Genomic DNA, 16,309 nt, shown 5'->3' on the forward strand with positions numbered 1-16,309 from the left:
TGGACAGCTTGTTCTGCCTGACTTGCAGGCATGTAAAAATAAGTATTTCAAGGTCAAATACTAAAGAAAAAAAAAAAGTGTATTTGTTTAGCACAGCCTAAACTGACCTTTAATTTTTGAAATCTTTAAAAAACTATCACTTTGTTTTTCTGCATGCTTTCCAAGCTTTAGAGGGCAGCGCCTCTCAGTCTGACAGACACTGCTGGATGGAAGGGGAGCATTTAACTCACAGGTGCCCACAGAAAACAGCCTCCAAGCCTGCCTAGCCGGGATGACCCCAGTGCCATGCCCAGGCAGTGCCACATGGAGCCAGTCCCTGTCACCACACAGACAACAGGCGCAGCTCTTGCCGGGCAGTCACAGCCCCTGGTGCCCAGGCCAGGCTCATCCAGAGACTGCATGGACAAACTGAACAGGCTTTTACAAACACTTGCAACGTGCTGTTTTGCCAATACCTTTGCCTTTGCCTGAGCAGCTACACCAACCCTCTGACACTGCACTGTGTCATCCTGACAGCCCATTCTTGCAGCCCCTCCAACCCAAACACCACCCTGAGCCCCTCGTGCCACCCCGGCCCAGCTCCCCGTGGGCACAGCTGGGCACTGCCCCTGCCAAGCAGCAGCCGCCTGAGGAAGAAAAGAGCCAGCCAGCAACACGAGTTGTTTGAAGGAACAACTTTTTTTTTTTAATAAAGTGTACAAAGTAGTAAAACTCCTTACACGAGGTGCTGTGACAGCCGTTACAGAGATGATTCGGGCTCCCCCATAGGCCTCGTGGTGAAGCGCCAGAGCGTTGGGTGGAGATGAAGGACATGAACATGACAGACCCACCTGCCCCTACCAGCTCAGTGCACCTGCCCTCCCCATCCCACATCCTGCCTCTGGCCAGACCCTGCCCCCTCGTTGGGTCACCCCACGGGCCGTTCCCACTGTCCCACAGCATCCCACACGCGTTCAACACCAATAACACACTGAACCAGCGACCTGTCCGAGCTGCATGCATACAGAGAGGAAGAGCAAAACACAACCCGACCGAACCCACAACAGTGACAACAACAGAACCTTAAGGCTATGCAAAAACAAAATGAAGCAACATCTTTAAAGCTAGGTAGCAAGTAGCATTTGTGAAACATAAGGCTTGAGGCTTATTGATTCTTCTGAACAGGTTTACTTCTTTTCCTTCTTAAAACACCAATGTACCATTTTTCTTCCTTCGCTTGAGGGACTTTGTTTCCTCCTCAGCCGGGACATTTAGCTCAGGGAGGTGATGTTGGAGCGGCCTCCCGGGGGTGCGACGATGCGCTTGCTCGCTGAGCGCACACCTTCATCGACCTGGGTACCTGGGACAGGACGAGAAAGCAAAGGGAAGGGGGAGAGCAAAGTTAAGAGCATTTTCTTCACAGGACTGAGCAGTCAAGCAGCCTGGGGTTTTGCAAAGGGCCTCCTGAGACTGTCTGCAGCAACTTGCTCCCTCTCCCAACTCCAGTAGTGACCCCGAGAGCAGCAGTGGTTTGAACATCTCTGCAGATGCTCCATGAACAGACCCACACAGCAAGAGTAGCATCGGATGCTGTGCTGGCCTCCACAGGCACAGTCTGCCTTGCTTCTACTGCAAGGTACAGCTCCAGCCATGTCCTTTAAGGAATACACAGGGTCTTGCCCTGCCTCTTGTGCTCACCTTGCCCCACGCCACCTCCCAGCTGCCCCCCGCCCCAGGAGCTGGGACACGTGGCCAGGGGCTCTGCCCTCTCCCAGCCCAGCTGCCACATGTACTCACCTGACAGGCTGAATCCGGACTGGTGGAGGTTCCTGACAGGGGGTGTCTGCCGTGTGGGGGACCCCCTGGTTGACCCCGCAGGAGTGCCCCCCTTGGGGGTGGTGGTGAGGTCAAACACGGGTCCATCATACATGCCCCGGGGCACAGCGTGCATCTCTGCCATCTGTCACCGGAGAGAAGAGGACAGTGGCACTTCTCTGAGCCCAGGGAGCATCATACTCCAGCCATCCCTGGCTCCCCAGTCCCCCTGCAGAGGGAACTCTCACTGCCAGCCCCGTGCCCCCCCAGTCCTGTACTGACAAGGCCTGGCACAGCCCCACCCTTCACCGCCCTGCAAGGTGTGCAGAACCAGCCCAACAGCCCAGATGGGGCTCATGCTGCACACATGAGGGAGGACAAGGCAATTTTGCCCAATCTCTTCATTTTTAACTCAGCACTTCCCTCCACACTCCTGCTACAGCAGGACAGGATGAGGACAGACATCACTACTGCTGACCTCGAGGAGCATCTGCCTCCAGCTTGGCACACCACCAACACAACAGGCAAAGCTGCCTACCCAAGCCTCAGCTTTATAAGTATATATTCAAAATACATCAGTCTGCAGCAAGAACAGCAGAGTAAAAATAACCAGTTAGGAAGGAAAAATGCGATTTGGGTGAGCAGTGTCCCAACTCTGTCCCCTGGCATCCCCGTCTCCTCACCTTCCTCCTGGCTTTGATGCGCTTGTAGACATAGTCAGGGAAAGGGCTGCTGGGCAGGAAGCGTCCGGTCCCCTGGGTCACATGCAGGTTGCCATCCTCCAGCATGATCTTCCCCTGGCATATGACAACCAGCGGGGCCCCACGGAGCTCCATTCCCTCAAAGATGTTGTATTCAGCCACCTGCAGCAACCCAGAGATAAAAGTCAGGAGCGATATGAGCACTGCCTGCCTACTCAGAGCAGGTCAGTCCCCACACCTCGCTGCTGGAGTCACCAGTGCGGGGAGAGGACACCTGTAACAGCCTTGCCTGCCTCAGAGGCCTCCTGAAGCTCACTAGCCCAGCACAGCAAGAACCCACCAGAGCTCCCAACTTGAACCAGGACCTGCTGCTTTGAAGCTCAGTGTGAGGACAGAGTCCAAGAACAGAGGAGGGTAGGACTTAGGCTTGAGGTAAGGCATGAACAAAGCACACTGGCAAAGCCAGGAAAAAACTGTGCCTGGAAAAGGAATCCAGATTAGGAGAAATGTGTGCCCTTACATCTGCATGGGCCAGGGTCAGGAGGAGAACACCCAAGCAGGGCGAGAAAAGCCCCACGTGCAGAGCCCAGGGCTCAAGGACATCCACAGTCACAGCTGGCACGCCCAGAGCCTGGGCTCAGTGACCCCTCCTCAAAGACAGACAGGGCAGCACCAAGCTCCCAGCAGCCAGGCAGTCTTTCTACAGAGCTACTCGCACCCCAGCCTCCAGCGTTCACACAGATGAGCACAGGACTTACAGACTGGTGGGTTTTTGCTGTGATGATCTTCACTGCATCAGGATCCCATATAACCAGATCGCTGTCCGAGCCCACTGCTATTCTCCCTTTCCGTGGGTACAGGTTGAAGATTTTTGCAGCATTAGTGCTTGTCACAGCCACAAACTGGTTTTCATCCATCTTTCCTGTGGCCTGCTCAGACACAAAGAGAACTAAGTATTCTTTTTGGGGAAAGAGAGAGTAAGAGCCCTGGGAAGCACCAGACTCCCTCCCACATGAGGTGCTGGCTGGCTGGGCCCAGGCTGTCAAGACTAATCTTACCACTGGCACCAGACAGGCCAATAAGTGGGGGCACCGTCACAGCTCCAGGCTGTTCACCCCAAACCTACAACAGCTGCCTGTCCTGCTCCAGCTTGGTTTGACTCTCAGAGTCAGAGAGGGGACAAGCAGCTGGGTGCCCAGCTCTGCGGGGCAGGAGCATAGGTGCATGAGGTGGCAGCCAACCCTGCCCGCTCTGCCCCTTCCCTGGTGGGACTCTCACCACTGCCTTGTCCCAGATGATTGACATTCGTTCCTCTATGCCGTTGGTCCCTTCTGGGATGGCTGTGAAGTTGTCTTTTCCGATGGCTTTCTGAGCGGTGCTGAAGGTACAGTGAGCACTTCCTGAAACCTGCAGGTCACCACTGAGGGGTGGTGGAACAAACACATTGTCAGTGGTGGAACAAACACATTGTCAGTCGTTCTGCAGTCAGACAGCAGCAGAGACACAAGGGACATGGATTTCCTCTGGCCACAGGCAGCCCCTGGCTCAGTTCTATTTTACTCTGCACCCTCATTTCCACAGCCCCTCAGCCTTAAGACTTCCACCTGACCCAGCCCCCGGGTCACTTGGGGGCAAGAGACCTCTGCCACGCTGTGCTGCCTGCCTGAGTATGGACAGCATCCTGCATCCAAGGGGAGTCAACAGCTCAGCTCCCAGGGAACAGGGTGGCCTTTGTGTCAGGCCAGAAGATACCCTTCCACACCAGGCTCCATCATTTGCACGAGCACAAAGGAAAAATCATCCCAGTACAAGTCAGAAAACCTATTTCTGTCAGTTTGTCGGGTCTGCTTGGGAGAGTCCTTCTGCCACACAGGGAGGAAGAGGCCTCTCTGCTGCAGGACTGTCCTGCACAACAAGCTCGTGTCATGCACTGCCAGCTCCTGCACCCCGAGGGCAAGCACAGCCCTCCCTGGCCCCGCAAAAGCCCGTGGCAGTAGGATGGAGGGAGTCAGGACTGCCCAGAAGCAGCTCTCTCCAGGAGGCCCAGAGAGATGAGATACCCTGACCCATTCCACTCCTCAGGAACAGGCAGAGCCAGTGAGCCGCCAGCGGCCAAGGCAAGCACGGAGCTGTCCATGGCTCCCTGAAAGTCACCCAGCTGCTGCCGAGTGCTCAGGGAGCAGTGGACAGGCAGCAGCTGGGAAGTCATCACTGCCAGGTGAAAGGAAGCAGATCAAGGCAGGCCAGCTCCTGGCACTGCCCACGTGAGGTGAGGGGCCTCCAGCACCCAGACAGTGCAGACACAGCGACTCTGCTCCAGGCTGTGAATCAGCCCTAATCCACTGTTAATCTCCACCTTCCTCTGATAATTTCTGCCATATGTCTGATGGACTGCACAGCCAGAGACCTGAGCTCATGACACAACACACTTCCTAATCTCCACCAGATTTGTCCTGGTGGAGGAAAACAAGCCATCCAGCCCAGCTGGAGCCTCACAGCCTCTCCTCCCACTGCAGCCTCGCAGAAAGCAGTATGGCAAAGGTGTCAGGACAGACACCTGTGGGCTGCAGGGACTAAGAAGTACTCATCTCTCCTCTGAGGTCTGGAGTAAATTGGAAGGGGAGGATTAGAAAGCCAGTGAAGGAGCTGGGCTCACTTTTCTCTCCCAGTCGCTATGACCTGCACTTATATAACATATCCAGACTGAGTGGAGGCATCTCTTGGTCCTTGACCACAGCAAAATCCAGGGCAACCTGCATACTCAGACCCCCAATGCACCTCTCTTACACCCGGGCGTGGCATCTCCACCCTGGCACAACCAGGTTTATCCTAACGTGCCCTGCTGCAGAGACACTTTGTACTGACTGCATCCCTCACTCATCTCAGCAGAGATGTTTCCAGGGTTACCTCAAAGGTCATTTCCATTTACAGCTCCCCCATTGTCAGCCATCCCCTGGCTAACACAGACCAGCCACCACACGATCGGACATACAAATGCAGGGTGAGGGGGTGTGTGATGGACACAGGGCCAGGAATGTGCTGCGTCCCCACAGCTGCTGCATGGGCCTTGCCAGTGAGAGGATGGAGTGTAACTGTGAAAGGTCACAGCAAATTGCCGAAGTGCTTTTATTGTCTGTATTTTTTTCAACAAATCCCTTCCCCACCCCCTGACCTTTAGGGTGAAAAAAAGACCTATCATCTCAGCCAGATGTGCAGAAGCTGCTCCTAAAGGCCTCCTGCACTTTGCAGGCTCTGCTACTGCTCACCTGTACAGGTGTGAGAACACTTCTGCTTTGTATTTGACTGCAGCCCCCACCAGCCTGTGACACTTGTAACCCTTCCATGTTCTCCTGCAGCATCCCAACCCAGGCAGCCATTCCTCACTTCTCCAGCTTGGTGAATGCTTCTGTTGACAAGTCTGTGTTAGCTGGTCCTCATTTCTTTTCCTTCTTCAGGGTATTTAAAATGGTTCAAGACTACATGTCCTGGTATTTTTCTCATTACTGATGTTAACCTCATGGTGCCTCTCCTGTCCTCCCTCCACTCTCAGGGATAAACCACCACAGCTTGGAGTCAGAGCCATTTCACCAGTCAGCTCAGTAAACACCTACACTGAAGTGGTTCATATTGGACTAACCTCTTCCTTCCCTATCCAGAGTCCACTTCCCCCCAGCAGCATCCCCAGCAGAGCTGTCACTCACCTGGCCAGGAGGGAGTTGATGTAGTCAGGAGTTGTTGGGTCTGGGCTCAGTGGTGGGGAGACCACAAATGCTGCGGCCTTGGCCCAGTTCTTGCTCCAGTAGTGTGTTCCATCAGTCCCCAGACTGGCTGTGATGGGCTCACCAAACACCACAATGCCTGGAGAAGGGCACAGAAAGGACACTGTTTCCATGGGGCCTGCAGGCATTCTCTGCTCTACAGCACTACCAACAGCCCAGAGAACACCCATACCCATGTCAGGCTGTCCCACACTGCTGGCCTGGGCTCCGGTGCTGGGGCAGGCAGGAGAGACAACAAGTCCTACAACAAGTCCTGCAGCAAGTCCTGCCTGCCATCACCGTAGGGTCCTCCTGCTCCAGGGCACAGATCCCAGTGCACCAGCCTCCCCCTTCACAGCTCCCAGGGCAGGGGCACAGAACCCATTGAGCACAACTGTGGATATGCCCTCATGCCTGTGGGGAATCCCTGTGCTCCACCTCCAGTGACAAACGGAGCCCCCAGTCATCTGAAAAAGCACCCAGGTGCCTCTGAGGGGCCAGCACTTCAAAGGAAGGCCAGAGCTATGTGCAGCAGCTCAAACCATCAGCAACGTGCATGGAACAAGTGTCCTCAGCAAGCCCTTCACAGCCACAGACAACGTAGTGTTTAAAGCATTGCTCCTACCTGTGCCCCACATGATGTTACCTGATGTGACAACAGGAGGTGGCTCTATGTGGCCTGGTGTAGTGTCCCCCTGCCCTTCACAAGTCAGGTAAACCCCTGAGCTAACTGCTCCCCAGCAGAAGGGGAAGCACTGGACGGCACTCCAAGCACAGTCACGGTCTTGGCAAAACAACCATGAGGAGATGGGGGCCACATAATCCAGAATCCTGGTGGCAGCAGCAGGGCTGAGTGCAGCACCAGCTGCCACTCACCTTTTTTTCTGGCTTGGGAGATGAGGTCAGCAGCACTTTTGCTCATCACTTTAGTCACGTAGAGAGGACAGTTGGTCTGGCTGGCAATAGTGATGGCCCGGAAGACAGCTTCTGCTTCCAGCTGGAAGAGAGGATGGCACACAGCTGCAAAGGAGCACTGAGTGGGCAGGGAGGAGCCCCTGCTGCTCTCAGCACAACATGGATTGAACCCTGTGTCCTTGCTTTTACCCTTGACACCCCAAGGGCAGGTTAATCAGGGAGATCTGAGGGGGGAAGCTTCAGTCTCCCCAGGGCCTGGCCCAAATCGCAGGCTACAGCAACACAATGCCTGGCACAGGAGCACTGCCTGGACCCTGCTCCATGCCCAGAACAGGAGCACTGCCTGGACCCTGCTCAGGGACCAGTAGAGTTACATCTGCTGTTTTTTCCACTGCCTGGTTCCAGCTCTCTTGACAGCTCAAGGAGCCCAGGGACTGCTGCCCAGCCTGCCAGCACAGGCTGACATCAGACAGCAGAGGGTCAGCCCTTCCAGAGCACTCCCTGCTCCAGGTTGTCCCATGGCTGCAGCAGGTTTAACCAGATGTCCCTGCCACCCCAATGGCTGGGTGCAGGGGGCCATGCCCTGGCAGGCTGCTGGCACTGGGGCCTGGCTGTCCTGCTGCTCACCCCAGGCTGCTGACACCCGCCTCACTCCACTGTCCTGCTCCTACTGCAGGGCGGATTTCCATCAGGAGGGATATCTTTGGACTATTACATCAGTCTGTGTTCAGCCTGAGCTCAACCCCAGAGTTCTGCAACTGTTTGCTCTACAGTTTGGCTTCAAGCTTTGGAATGAGGAAGTTCAAAGCAGAAGCCTTAAAAAGACACCACTAATCCAGCCCCCAGGGCAGCTCCTGGGGCTGTGCCAGCTGAACTGTCCTGGGGCAGGAGAAGCAGAGCACTGCACCCAGACACACCACCCACCCATGCCTCTCGTACTTCTGCTGAGCTATTTGCTGTACAGTGAAAAGAGGTTTTTCTCTTCTGCTTAAAGACTCTTAAAATAGAAATTTAAGCAAGAGAACAGTTTTATCAGCACACTTATAGACTGCAGTAGTTGGCGATGCTTAACAGGAGCTGGACAGGAGTAAACAGTCATCACTCAATACCCTCACAGCAGGTTACAATTTGGAGCAGCACCATCCTGCCCTATCAAGTCACCACCATCACCAGAAAGAAAAACTTGTCTTTATCCCCCACTGAGGTCCCTCCAGGACAGAGGAGACCCACAGAGCCACAGATCACCCTCCCAATGCTTTGCACCTGTGGGCTTTATGGGGTAGCAGGGCCATTTGTGTTCCACCTAAACATTTTCCCAGGTAGAATGTGTTGTGGAAGAAGAACATTGTTTATTTTCAAAGGCAATGAGATTTGAATTTGGCTGAACAGATGATATCTAGAGCGTTGCAGTGTTCTCAGTTGCCTTATACTTTAATGGCATTTCAAGACCAAACACTCAAAAATGTTTTACTGACTCTGGGAGAGATCTGCAGTGCTGTCTTATGGCAATAGGGCAGTTCTCAAATCCTGGCACAACCACAGCATCCCTGAATTGCATCTTTGCTTGCCAGCTAGTGGCAACAGGTTAGAGTCATAAAAATAAATGGCAGTTTACATGCAGAGGGACTCTGAGCCACTGTGTTTGACACTGAGACTCTTCCCTGTACAAGAAAATGCTTTACACTCTCGTACGTCTAAGAAAATAAACACTGTATTACACTAGGCCATGTATGTTGTTACCAGCCCTAATATAGCCAACTTTGTACACTTTTAATTTGAGCCAACTGATTTTATTTCAGCAGGCCCTGAAGTATAAATCCATCCCTGTGCTTCCCTGCTCGGCTTTGCTATTGTACCAAATTCCTACTGTTTTCTTCTTTCACATGTTGTGGAAAGTTAAAGCACCTCTCAGCAGGGAGTTATCTCAAGGAAACCTATCTAAAATTAGACTCAACTCAGATTAATGGACCAAACAGAAAAATACCCTGCAAGCTAAAATTAGAAGTAATCTAATTAGTATTCTGACAATGATTTGTAACCAGGGAATTCCCCCTCTCCTTCCCTCCCACTCCTTCCACCAATGGCTTTGTCCATCTGACTCTCAAACATGCTTTAGACTCTAAGCAGATATAAAGCAGGAAGAGGCTGGAATCTGTCAGCACTCAGATGTGTACACTGAATTCTCAGAGAAACTAAAACTCATCATTTCATTCTTCTCAGGTCTCTCACATCTGTGGAGTCACCAATACAAGACAAATGCCCCCAATCCAGCCCCAAAGGCTGCTACAGCCATACAGACATTTTCGTTGATTGATTCCTCTCTGTGAGACTCAGAACAAGGGCTTCTATCTCTGCTGGGCAGCTTGAGCAAGACTGAGAACTGTTTGTCACAAACATGCACCTCACTCTTTCCTGGGCTGATGATGAACCAGACAGCAGTGTCTGTATAAATGGACACCCCTGGATGCGCACACACACACCCCTGCCATGATGTTTATCTGGCCCCACTACACACACTGAGCCCCACTGTGACTGGGGAAGTTCTTCAGTGCAGCAAGGCTGAACTGTCCTCTGCATCTTACCTCCTCAGGTCTGCTCAGCACATGGCCCTCGGGGCCTGTTATTCCCATCTCCAACATCCTGGCTTGTTCCTAGGACACCAAAAGAACAGAGAGCTGTTACAAGTCTGAAACTACCAACCAGAAAAGCAGACCCCTTCTGTGTCAAGCCCTTCCCTCAGGACCATCACTACCCTGTGTCCTGTCTCAGCCATGGCGAGAGGCTGATGCATCCTTAAGGGGTTTGAGAGAAAAAGAGGAAGGATGGGGAAATGGGAGGGCAGACACTGATTGAAATCTCTTCAATGAAACAAGCACAGTGTAGAGGCAAAAAAAGGGTACAAAACTCCCCAGCCCTTCCAATTCCCAGGTTTGTGAAGTGCTACCAATTAACAGATTGGGGGCCTTTTGTGGTTAGGCTGGAGATGAAGCGGAGATAAGCTCTAGCAATACAATTTCTCTGATCACTCCCAGTTTTCATGTGCAGGAGCCATTCAGTTGTGCACTGCAGCTCTAAAAGTCCAAAGAATAACTGATTTTTGTAGTCTGAGAGAATGTTAAAAGAATGACCTTTTGGTTCATGCTCCTTCAACTCCCAAGAATAAGAGACAGAAAAAATACAAGTAATTGCAGAGCTTAATTGAACAATGTCTTCTATGTCTTAATGAAAATCAAAACATTTGGACTTTCTGTCATCCAGCACCAATTACAACAGAGCAGGCAAATACAGACTACTCCTCTGATCACCAAGCCAAATCCCTCAGAACACTTCCCTTGCAAATCGAGCTTCATTAGGCAGCTGCTTGCTTACAGGGAGAAAACTCCTCTCTTGTCATGGCACTTCTCAATGCACTTTACCTCTCCTGACTCATTATGTGCAAAGCAAAGGTCTCTTGCCTCTCCACACTGAAAAGAGCTGCAGCTGGAGTGAACATACCATAATTGATGGCTACTCTCTTCCATTTAGATAATCACTAATTCATTATTTCAGATTCACTTATGTACAACATACTAAAAACAAAACTAAATTTGACATTGCTGCTGAGCAGCAAAGTTACCACCTTACAAAAGACGTCCATGCAGCTTTAGAGCCATTTTGCTAATGTCCCACACCAAATCTGCCTGGGGTAGATTTTCAGTCCCTGCATGCCAGAAATAGTTAGTTAGTTACCTGTGCAATTATATCACCGTTTTCAGCATGAACTTGGGCTATGGCACCCAGCTCTGCCAGGCAGCTGAATATCTCATACAGCTAAAAGAGAGACAAGAAGAAATGATTCCTGAGCAGGCAGCCCACAGCCCTGGCACCTCCCATGGCCCCATAGCTGCCAGGGCCTGGTGTTGCCATGCCAGGCAATGCTCTGGCTGTGCCAGGACCAGCTTTCTGAAGAATACAGTCACCAGCAGGTGCTCTTGGTGCTCTCCACACCAGACCTGTGCCTCTGCCTGCAGCGCAGGAGCTCAGTCAGCCCACGGCCACAGCCTGGGGCAGCCCCGCACAGGTAGTCACCCCCCGCTGCCCCTTCCATCAACACAACCACGGTGGCAAAGGGGGTCTCACCTCGGTGTTGGACATCTGGTACAAATCCTTGTAGGCCATGTACACCATAAAGGAGTTAACGCCTGGGGCAGAGCAGAGAGGAGAGAGGGGTGGTCAGGCTGCCTGCTCTGGCCACCCTCCCAACAGCATGGCCGCCCCTCGCCCTCCCTGGCCAGGGCACAGGGCACACAGCCCCCGAGGCTGGGCAGGGAGCAGCAGGCAACAAACCTTTCTCCTGGACGATGGTGTGCAGCTCCTGCCGGACGCGGTCGCTCCAGCGCGGGATGTCCACGTGCAGCGCGTAGTCACAGCAGGCCTTCCCGTCCGCCCACTCCCGCCACCGCTCCAGCGCCTCCGACAGGCTGGACTCGGGCTCCGGCACCACATGGTCCACTGCAGGGGCACAGCAGAGCAAGGGCTGGGCAAGGCTTCCCCGACCGGGCCACCCCACCATGGCCTGGCACCTCCACCATCCCAGGCTGGTCTCCTCAGGGGCTTCAGGGCAGCTCCCAAGAGGTTCCTGTTACCTTCACAACGCACCTTCACTCCTCAAGTGCATTTATCGGCAGGGAAGTGCACAGAGCCCTTGCTTAATGGCCTCTGGCATGGGACCAGGGGCTTTTACAGCTTCTGCTGAGAAACTGGCTGGAAGCTGAAGGGCCGTGTCATTCCCCATCCCCACTCCCACCCCATTAGCACACAGCCTCCTCCCCCACTGCAACACTAATGCACCTTTTATTGCCCACCATGGAATCCCCACACCCTGCCATAATCCATTCCACAAAATGTATTTTTTTGGCACAGAGAGAAGGAAAACTGGTGGGGGGAGGACAAAGAACCCAGCCCTTTACTGGAAGGATCAACACTTGCTCCTGCATCCCAAGAAACCCTGCAGTACACACAGCTGTGACCACTGCACAGCAGTAACACCTGAACCTCAAACCAGTGCACAGCCATGGCCTTCTCCAGGGAAGGACCTCAGAATTCCCTTTCCTTTTTCGTTAGCACTGTTTATTTCTGAGCAGTGTGGGATGCCAGCACATTGCTCTGTTTCCCTGCTCAGAGTCATCTGAGCACCACACTGCCCTATTTTTATTTAACAGGGGAAAAAAGTTATGTCATTTTTTCTTTTTGAGGGTCCCAGGGGCAGCAGTGGCTGCAGACAAAGAAGTACTGCAGAGCGCAGGATCTGCATGGGCAAGCAGTCCTACGCAGACCTCCTGAACCATCACTTCATCATTACTAAGGATCCAAAGATTCATCCCAATCCTTACTCTCTAAACTGCACTGATAGAGATCATAGAAGATATGAACATCATGGGCCTTTAGAACAAAGACTGAGAAAAGCAAAGAGAAAAAAGATCCGGACAGTGTTGCAGGACTGCTGGGTGGTGTCATGCACAAGCCCTGCCTGCTGCACTCACTGATCATGGTGGTTCCACCAGCCAGAGCCGCTTTTGTTCCTTGGAAGAAATCGTCCACAGCAGTCATTCCCTTGTATGGCATCTGCAGGCGAGTGTGGACATCAATTCCTCCAGGGATCACCATCTTCCCATTGGCTTCTATGGTTTTGACCCCTCCAGGGACAATCAGGTTGTCTCCAATCTGCCTGATGAGATCACACCAAGATGGTCAAACAAAGGAAAACCAGCCACAGCATAACCCCTGAACAGCTCAACCAGGAACTGCCAGGTCACCTCCCTGCCCACAGAACACCCCTCTCTGTCCCACTCCCAGACCCAGGCAGAGTTGAACCCACCCCGCTGCACAGCCACATGCAGGGTGTCTGGCTTGCTGACACCTACGATGTGCTTAGTCCAGGGGTGGCTGCCATCTGTCCAGCTGCTCTGTGGGTGTCTGGGATGGAACCTGCTGCCTGGGGCAGGCCCTGGGATGGGTAGCTGGGGAGAATGGTCTGATGGCCATGCAGAGCAGATCTAAGTGCTCACCCAGGGTGCATGCTCACAAAACCCAACACCACCAGCCCTGCTCCCAGTAAGCTGCACCCCTAATCTCTCCTCTCCCCCGTCCTTCTGCCCACTATAAGTAAGGCTCAAGTCTGAGGCTTACTTACAGAGAAAGATGATTTCCACTGTAATGCCACAGCTGCTAGGCCAGCTCAGGGCTCATCAGGGACTTGCAATGCCGCTCACAGCACAAGGTCCCAAGGGTGAAGGGACTCCTGGGGGCTGGGGAGGAGCTCAGCAAGTGCCCAGCCTGACTCCAGCCCACTGGGCTCACGGCACATCCTGCAAGCTCTGGGCTCGCTGTCTTCCCAAGGCACCCAGAGTCCTCCCCTCTCACCTTGTCTCCTCCGTGCCCTGAAGGACAGCTTTGCCATGAGCAGTGCCATGCTGTAGTGAAGGCAGCTAAAATCACAAGTACCTAAAAATATCTTCTGAAAACAGGAAATCTAGAAAGTTCCAGTATACATCCACTGGTAACCGAATACACAACCACAGTCCTCTGGAGCCTGTTCTGTTTGAGCACAACTCGAAGTACCCAGCCCTCCTGCAGGCCAAGTCACCTGAACCTCAGCACTCCCTTCCCTCAGCCCCTGCCTGCTCAATCCCTTTATCTGTCCATATGTAGCACTCAGCCTTCAAATCTCTTCTTTCAGAAATCCTATTTCCACCAAGCCTTCCTCAGTCTTCCCTGATAAATCAAGATAAAAGACAAGTTGGTTTTAGTGGAAAACTTCTCATTTCCTTGGCACACTGGGGAGGTAAAAATGAGAAACAAATTCCATTTTTGCATTTCATTCAAGCTTGGTTCCTTTGCAGTTTTTTTCCTTAACATAACAAAAAGTCTGTGGACAGAACTGCTTGCTCCAGGTCCTCACAGCAATAAGCCAGCAGCTCTTCCCACTGCTTTTACGGAGATCAATCTATCACTAAAGGTTTCAAACTGCTCACTGCATTCTTACTAGAATTCACTTGTGAGAGCATTTTGCTTCCACAGCAGTGAAATTCTGTGACCTCCAGGCTGCAGATGAGGCTCAAAGATACTCAGGAAGCCTGTGCCATAACAAGACCTGAAACTGGCTCTGATTCCTGCCTGGGTGCAACTGCTGTCAGTCATGAATGCTCTTGTTCATCTAAAAACAGTCTCATAAAAATACAGTCCCACTTCTTGAACTATTTATCTGCTGCTGGATTTTTAACATATACCACCCTGGTAATGCTGGATATTTAACTCTTATCATAGAGCAAGAAACGCCTTTTCAAGTCTCTTTATTATAAACTTCCATGGTTCTTTCAGTTCACCCTCATTTCACATGTCCCAACATGATACTTTTCCCATGTCTGAACAGCAGACTTTAAACAATGAAGCTATTCCTGCAGCTCTGAGGCACACATGGAGAAGCTGGGGGAACCCAAAGGTTTCCCTGCAATTCCCGGAAATCTCAAGAGAGCAGATGACTTGCAGCACAGCACTGTCCTTGTTAGTGCTAACAAACAAGATCCTGTGTGGGGTCATTCAGGCTAATATGGTTAACACAGGGCAAAACAGGAGTCAAAGATGAATCTTGTTCCTGGTGCAATTAGACACAGCTTTGCTGTACACTGGACACTGTATCACAATCCCACAAGCCTGACTGCAATTCAGTCACTGGAGTTACCCTGAAAACATGTCATGTGCTCACAGAGAGAGCTGAGACTCTGTCCAGAGAGGGCTATCAAGTTTTCCTGGCTGGCAAGTTGGGTACAGACCACATCCACAAAAAGCCAATAACCAGCCAACCTAAAGCTGGTTTAAGGGGAGATGGAGATAATATAAGTCCCATACTTACTTAATGAGGCCATCCTCCATGTAAATGTCAGCATAGAATGACTGGTCATCATTGACTATTCTCCCTCCTTTAATAAGAAGACGATCACTCTGAGAAAGGAAGAGCACAGCAGTTGTCAGTCACAGGTAATATACACACTTCGTTCACTTTTCACTGTGAGGGTGATTAGACAATGGACAGGATGCCCAGGGAGGCTGTGGATGCCCTAGCCCTGGAAGTGTTCAAAGCCAGGCTGGATAAGGCCTTGAGCCACCTGGTCTAGTAGGAGGTGTCCCTGCCCATGTCAGGTGGGGTTGGGACTAGATGATCTTTAAGGTCCACTCCAACCCCTTAACATCCTGTGATTCTGTGATTTGCAGTGCCCTGTACAGGACCCTCCAGGGTGCTCTCCCACTGCTCACCTCAACAGGCAATGCTGCAGAAAGGTCACACTTGTAATGACTCTTGAAACAACAGGACAAGAGCAAAGATTGAAAACATCATACTCCTAAGGATGTTTCTGAATGGGACAGGGGCCACCAGAAACACCACCCAAGCAGAGTGAGCATAAAGGAGAGTCACTGAGGCCACAGCAAATATGCTTCCATAAAATATACAGAGAAGTCAAAAACTTCTTGGGACGTTATGCACATAACTGTAGGTAGCATGAGCCACACACCAGTATTTAGAGCAAGTTTATACTACGGGCGTGTCCTTAAATCTTATCCAGATACTATGTAAAATAAGTTACCTTAAAGAAAACAATTTACTCTCTCCTGTTACTACCTTGCAAGGACCACCAACAGGACAGGCAGCCTGTTGCTGGAATCTGTCCCTCCCCGGCTGTGCTCAAGGTAGTTCTTCTGAGGCATTTCACAGGTCTATACAAGGCTCAGGAGGCACTGGCCTGCGTTCCTGTCTCATGATTTACCACCTCCTCTGTTCTCCTCTCTACTGACCAAAGTGGCCAGCAACCTTCTCCAAAGGAGCACAGCCAGACAGCTGAGGAACACCCAGACCAGAACTGTGCTTATGCTCTTCCTGCATTCGCACTTTTGGACTGGGACAGCTCAGCATACACTGATGGGACAGGATGGACACTGTCCTGGGGGAACAGACCCTGTCCCGAGGAACTGGGAAGGCAGAGGTTCTGCTCTTCCACCTACCTCCACCCACACAAGTCTGCACAGCTGCAGGCAGTACAGGGGCAAACGACCTGATCTCACACATGGCTGCCATGGATTCAGGCGACACAGGCTGATTGTGCTGTG

General features: G+C 52.1%; 1 protein-coding gene across 2 annotated transcripts in view; it reads right to left on the minus strand.

Annotated features, from left to right (window-relative positions):
• Window positions 1–659: 659 nt before the first annotated feature.
• Window positions 660–16,309, minus strand: part of DPYSL3 (dihydropyrimidinase like 3) — a 31,865-nt gene continuing 16,215 nt past the window's right edge. For both annotated transcript variants that reach the window (XM_027718730.2, XM_027718731.1), the window contains exons 2-14: window positions 15,060–15,148; window positions 12,691–12,875; window positions 11,495–11,659; window positions 11,288–11,349; window positions 10,898–10,978; window positions 9,751–9,819; window positions 7,130–7,250; window positions 6,197–6,353; window positions 3,774–3,915; window positions 3,254–3,424; window positions 2,478–2,657; window positions 1,777–1,939; window positions 660–1,339 (exon numbers count right to left, since the gene is read on the minus strand). In XM_027718730.2, the coding sequence (XP_027574531.1) occupies window positions 1,251–1,339; window positions 1,777–1,939; window positions 2,478–2,657; window positions 3,254–3,424; window positions 3,774–3,915; window positions 6,197–6,353; window positions 7,130–7,250; window positions 9,751–9,819; window positions 10,898–10,978; window positions 11,288–11,349; window positions 11,495–11,659; window positions 12,691–12,875; window positions 15,060–15,148 (1,674 nt within the window). In that variant the 3' untranslated portion in view covers window positions 660–1,250. The remainder of the gene's footprint in view (window positions 1,340–1,776; window positions 1,940–2,477; window positions 2,658–3,253; window positions 3,425–3,773; window positions 3,916–6,196; window positions 6,354–7,129; window positions 7,251–9,750; window positions 9,820–10,897; window positions 10,979–11,287; window positions 11,350–11,494; window positions 11,660–12,690; window positions 12,876–15,059; window positions 15,149–16,309) is intronic.

The sequence above is a fragment of the Pipra filicauda genome, unplaced genomic scaffold (assembly GCF_003945595.2).
Source record: "Pipra filicauda isolate LSUMZ 115617 unplaced genomic scaffold, ASM394559v2 scaffold3_size10097308_pilon, whole genome shotgun sequence".
Classification (NCBI taxonomy): Eukaryota; Metazoa; Chordata; class Aves; order Passeriformes; family Pipridae; genus Pipra; species Pipra filicauda.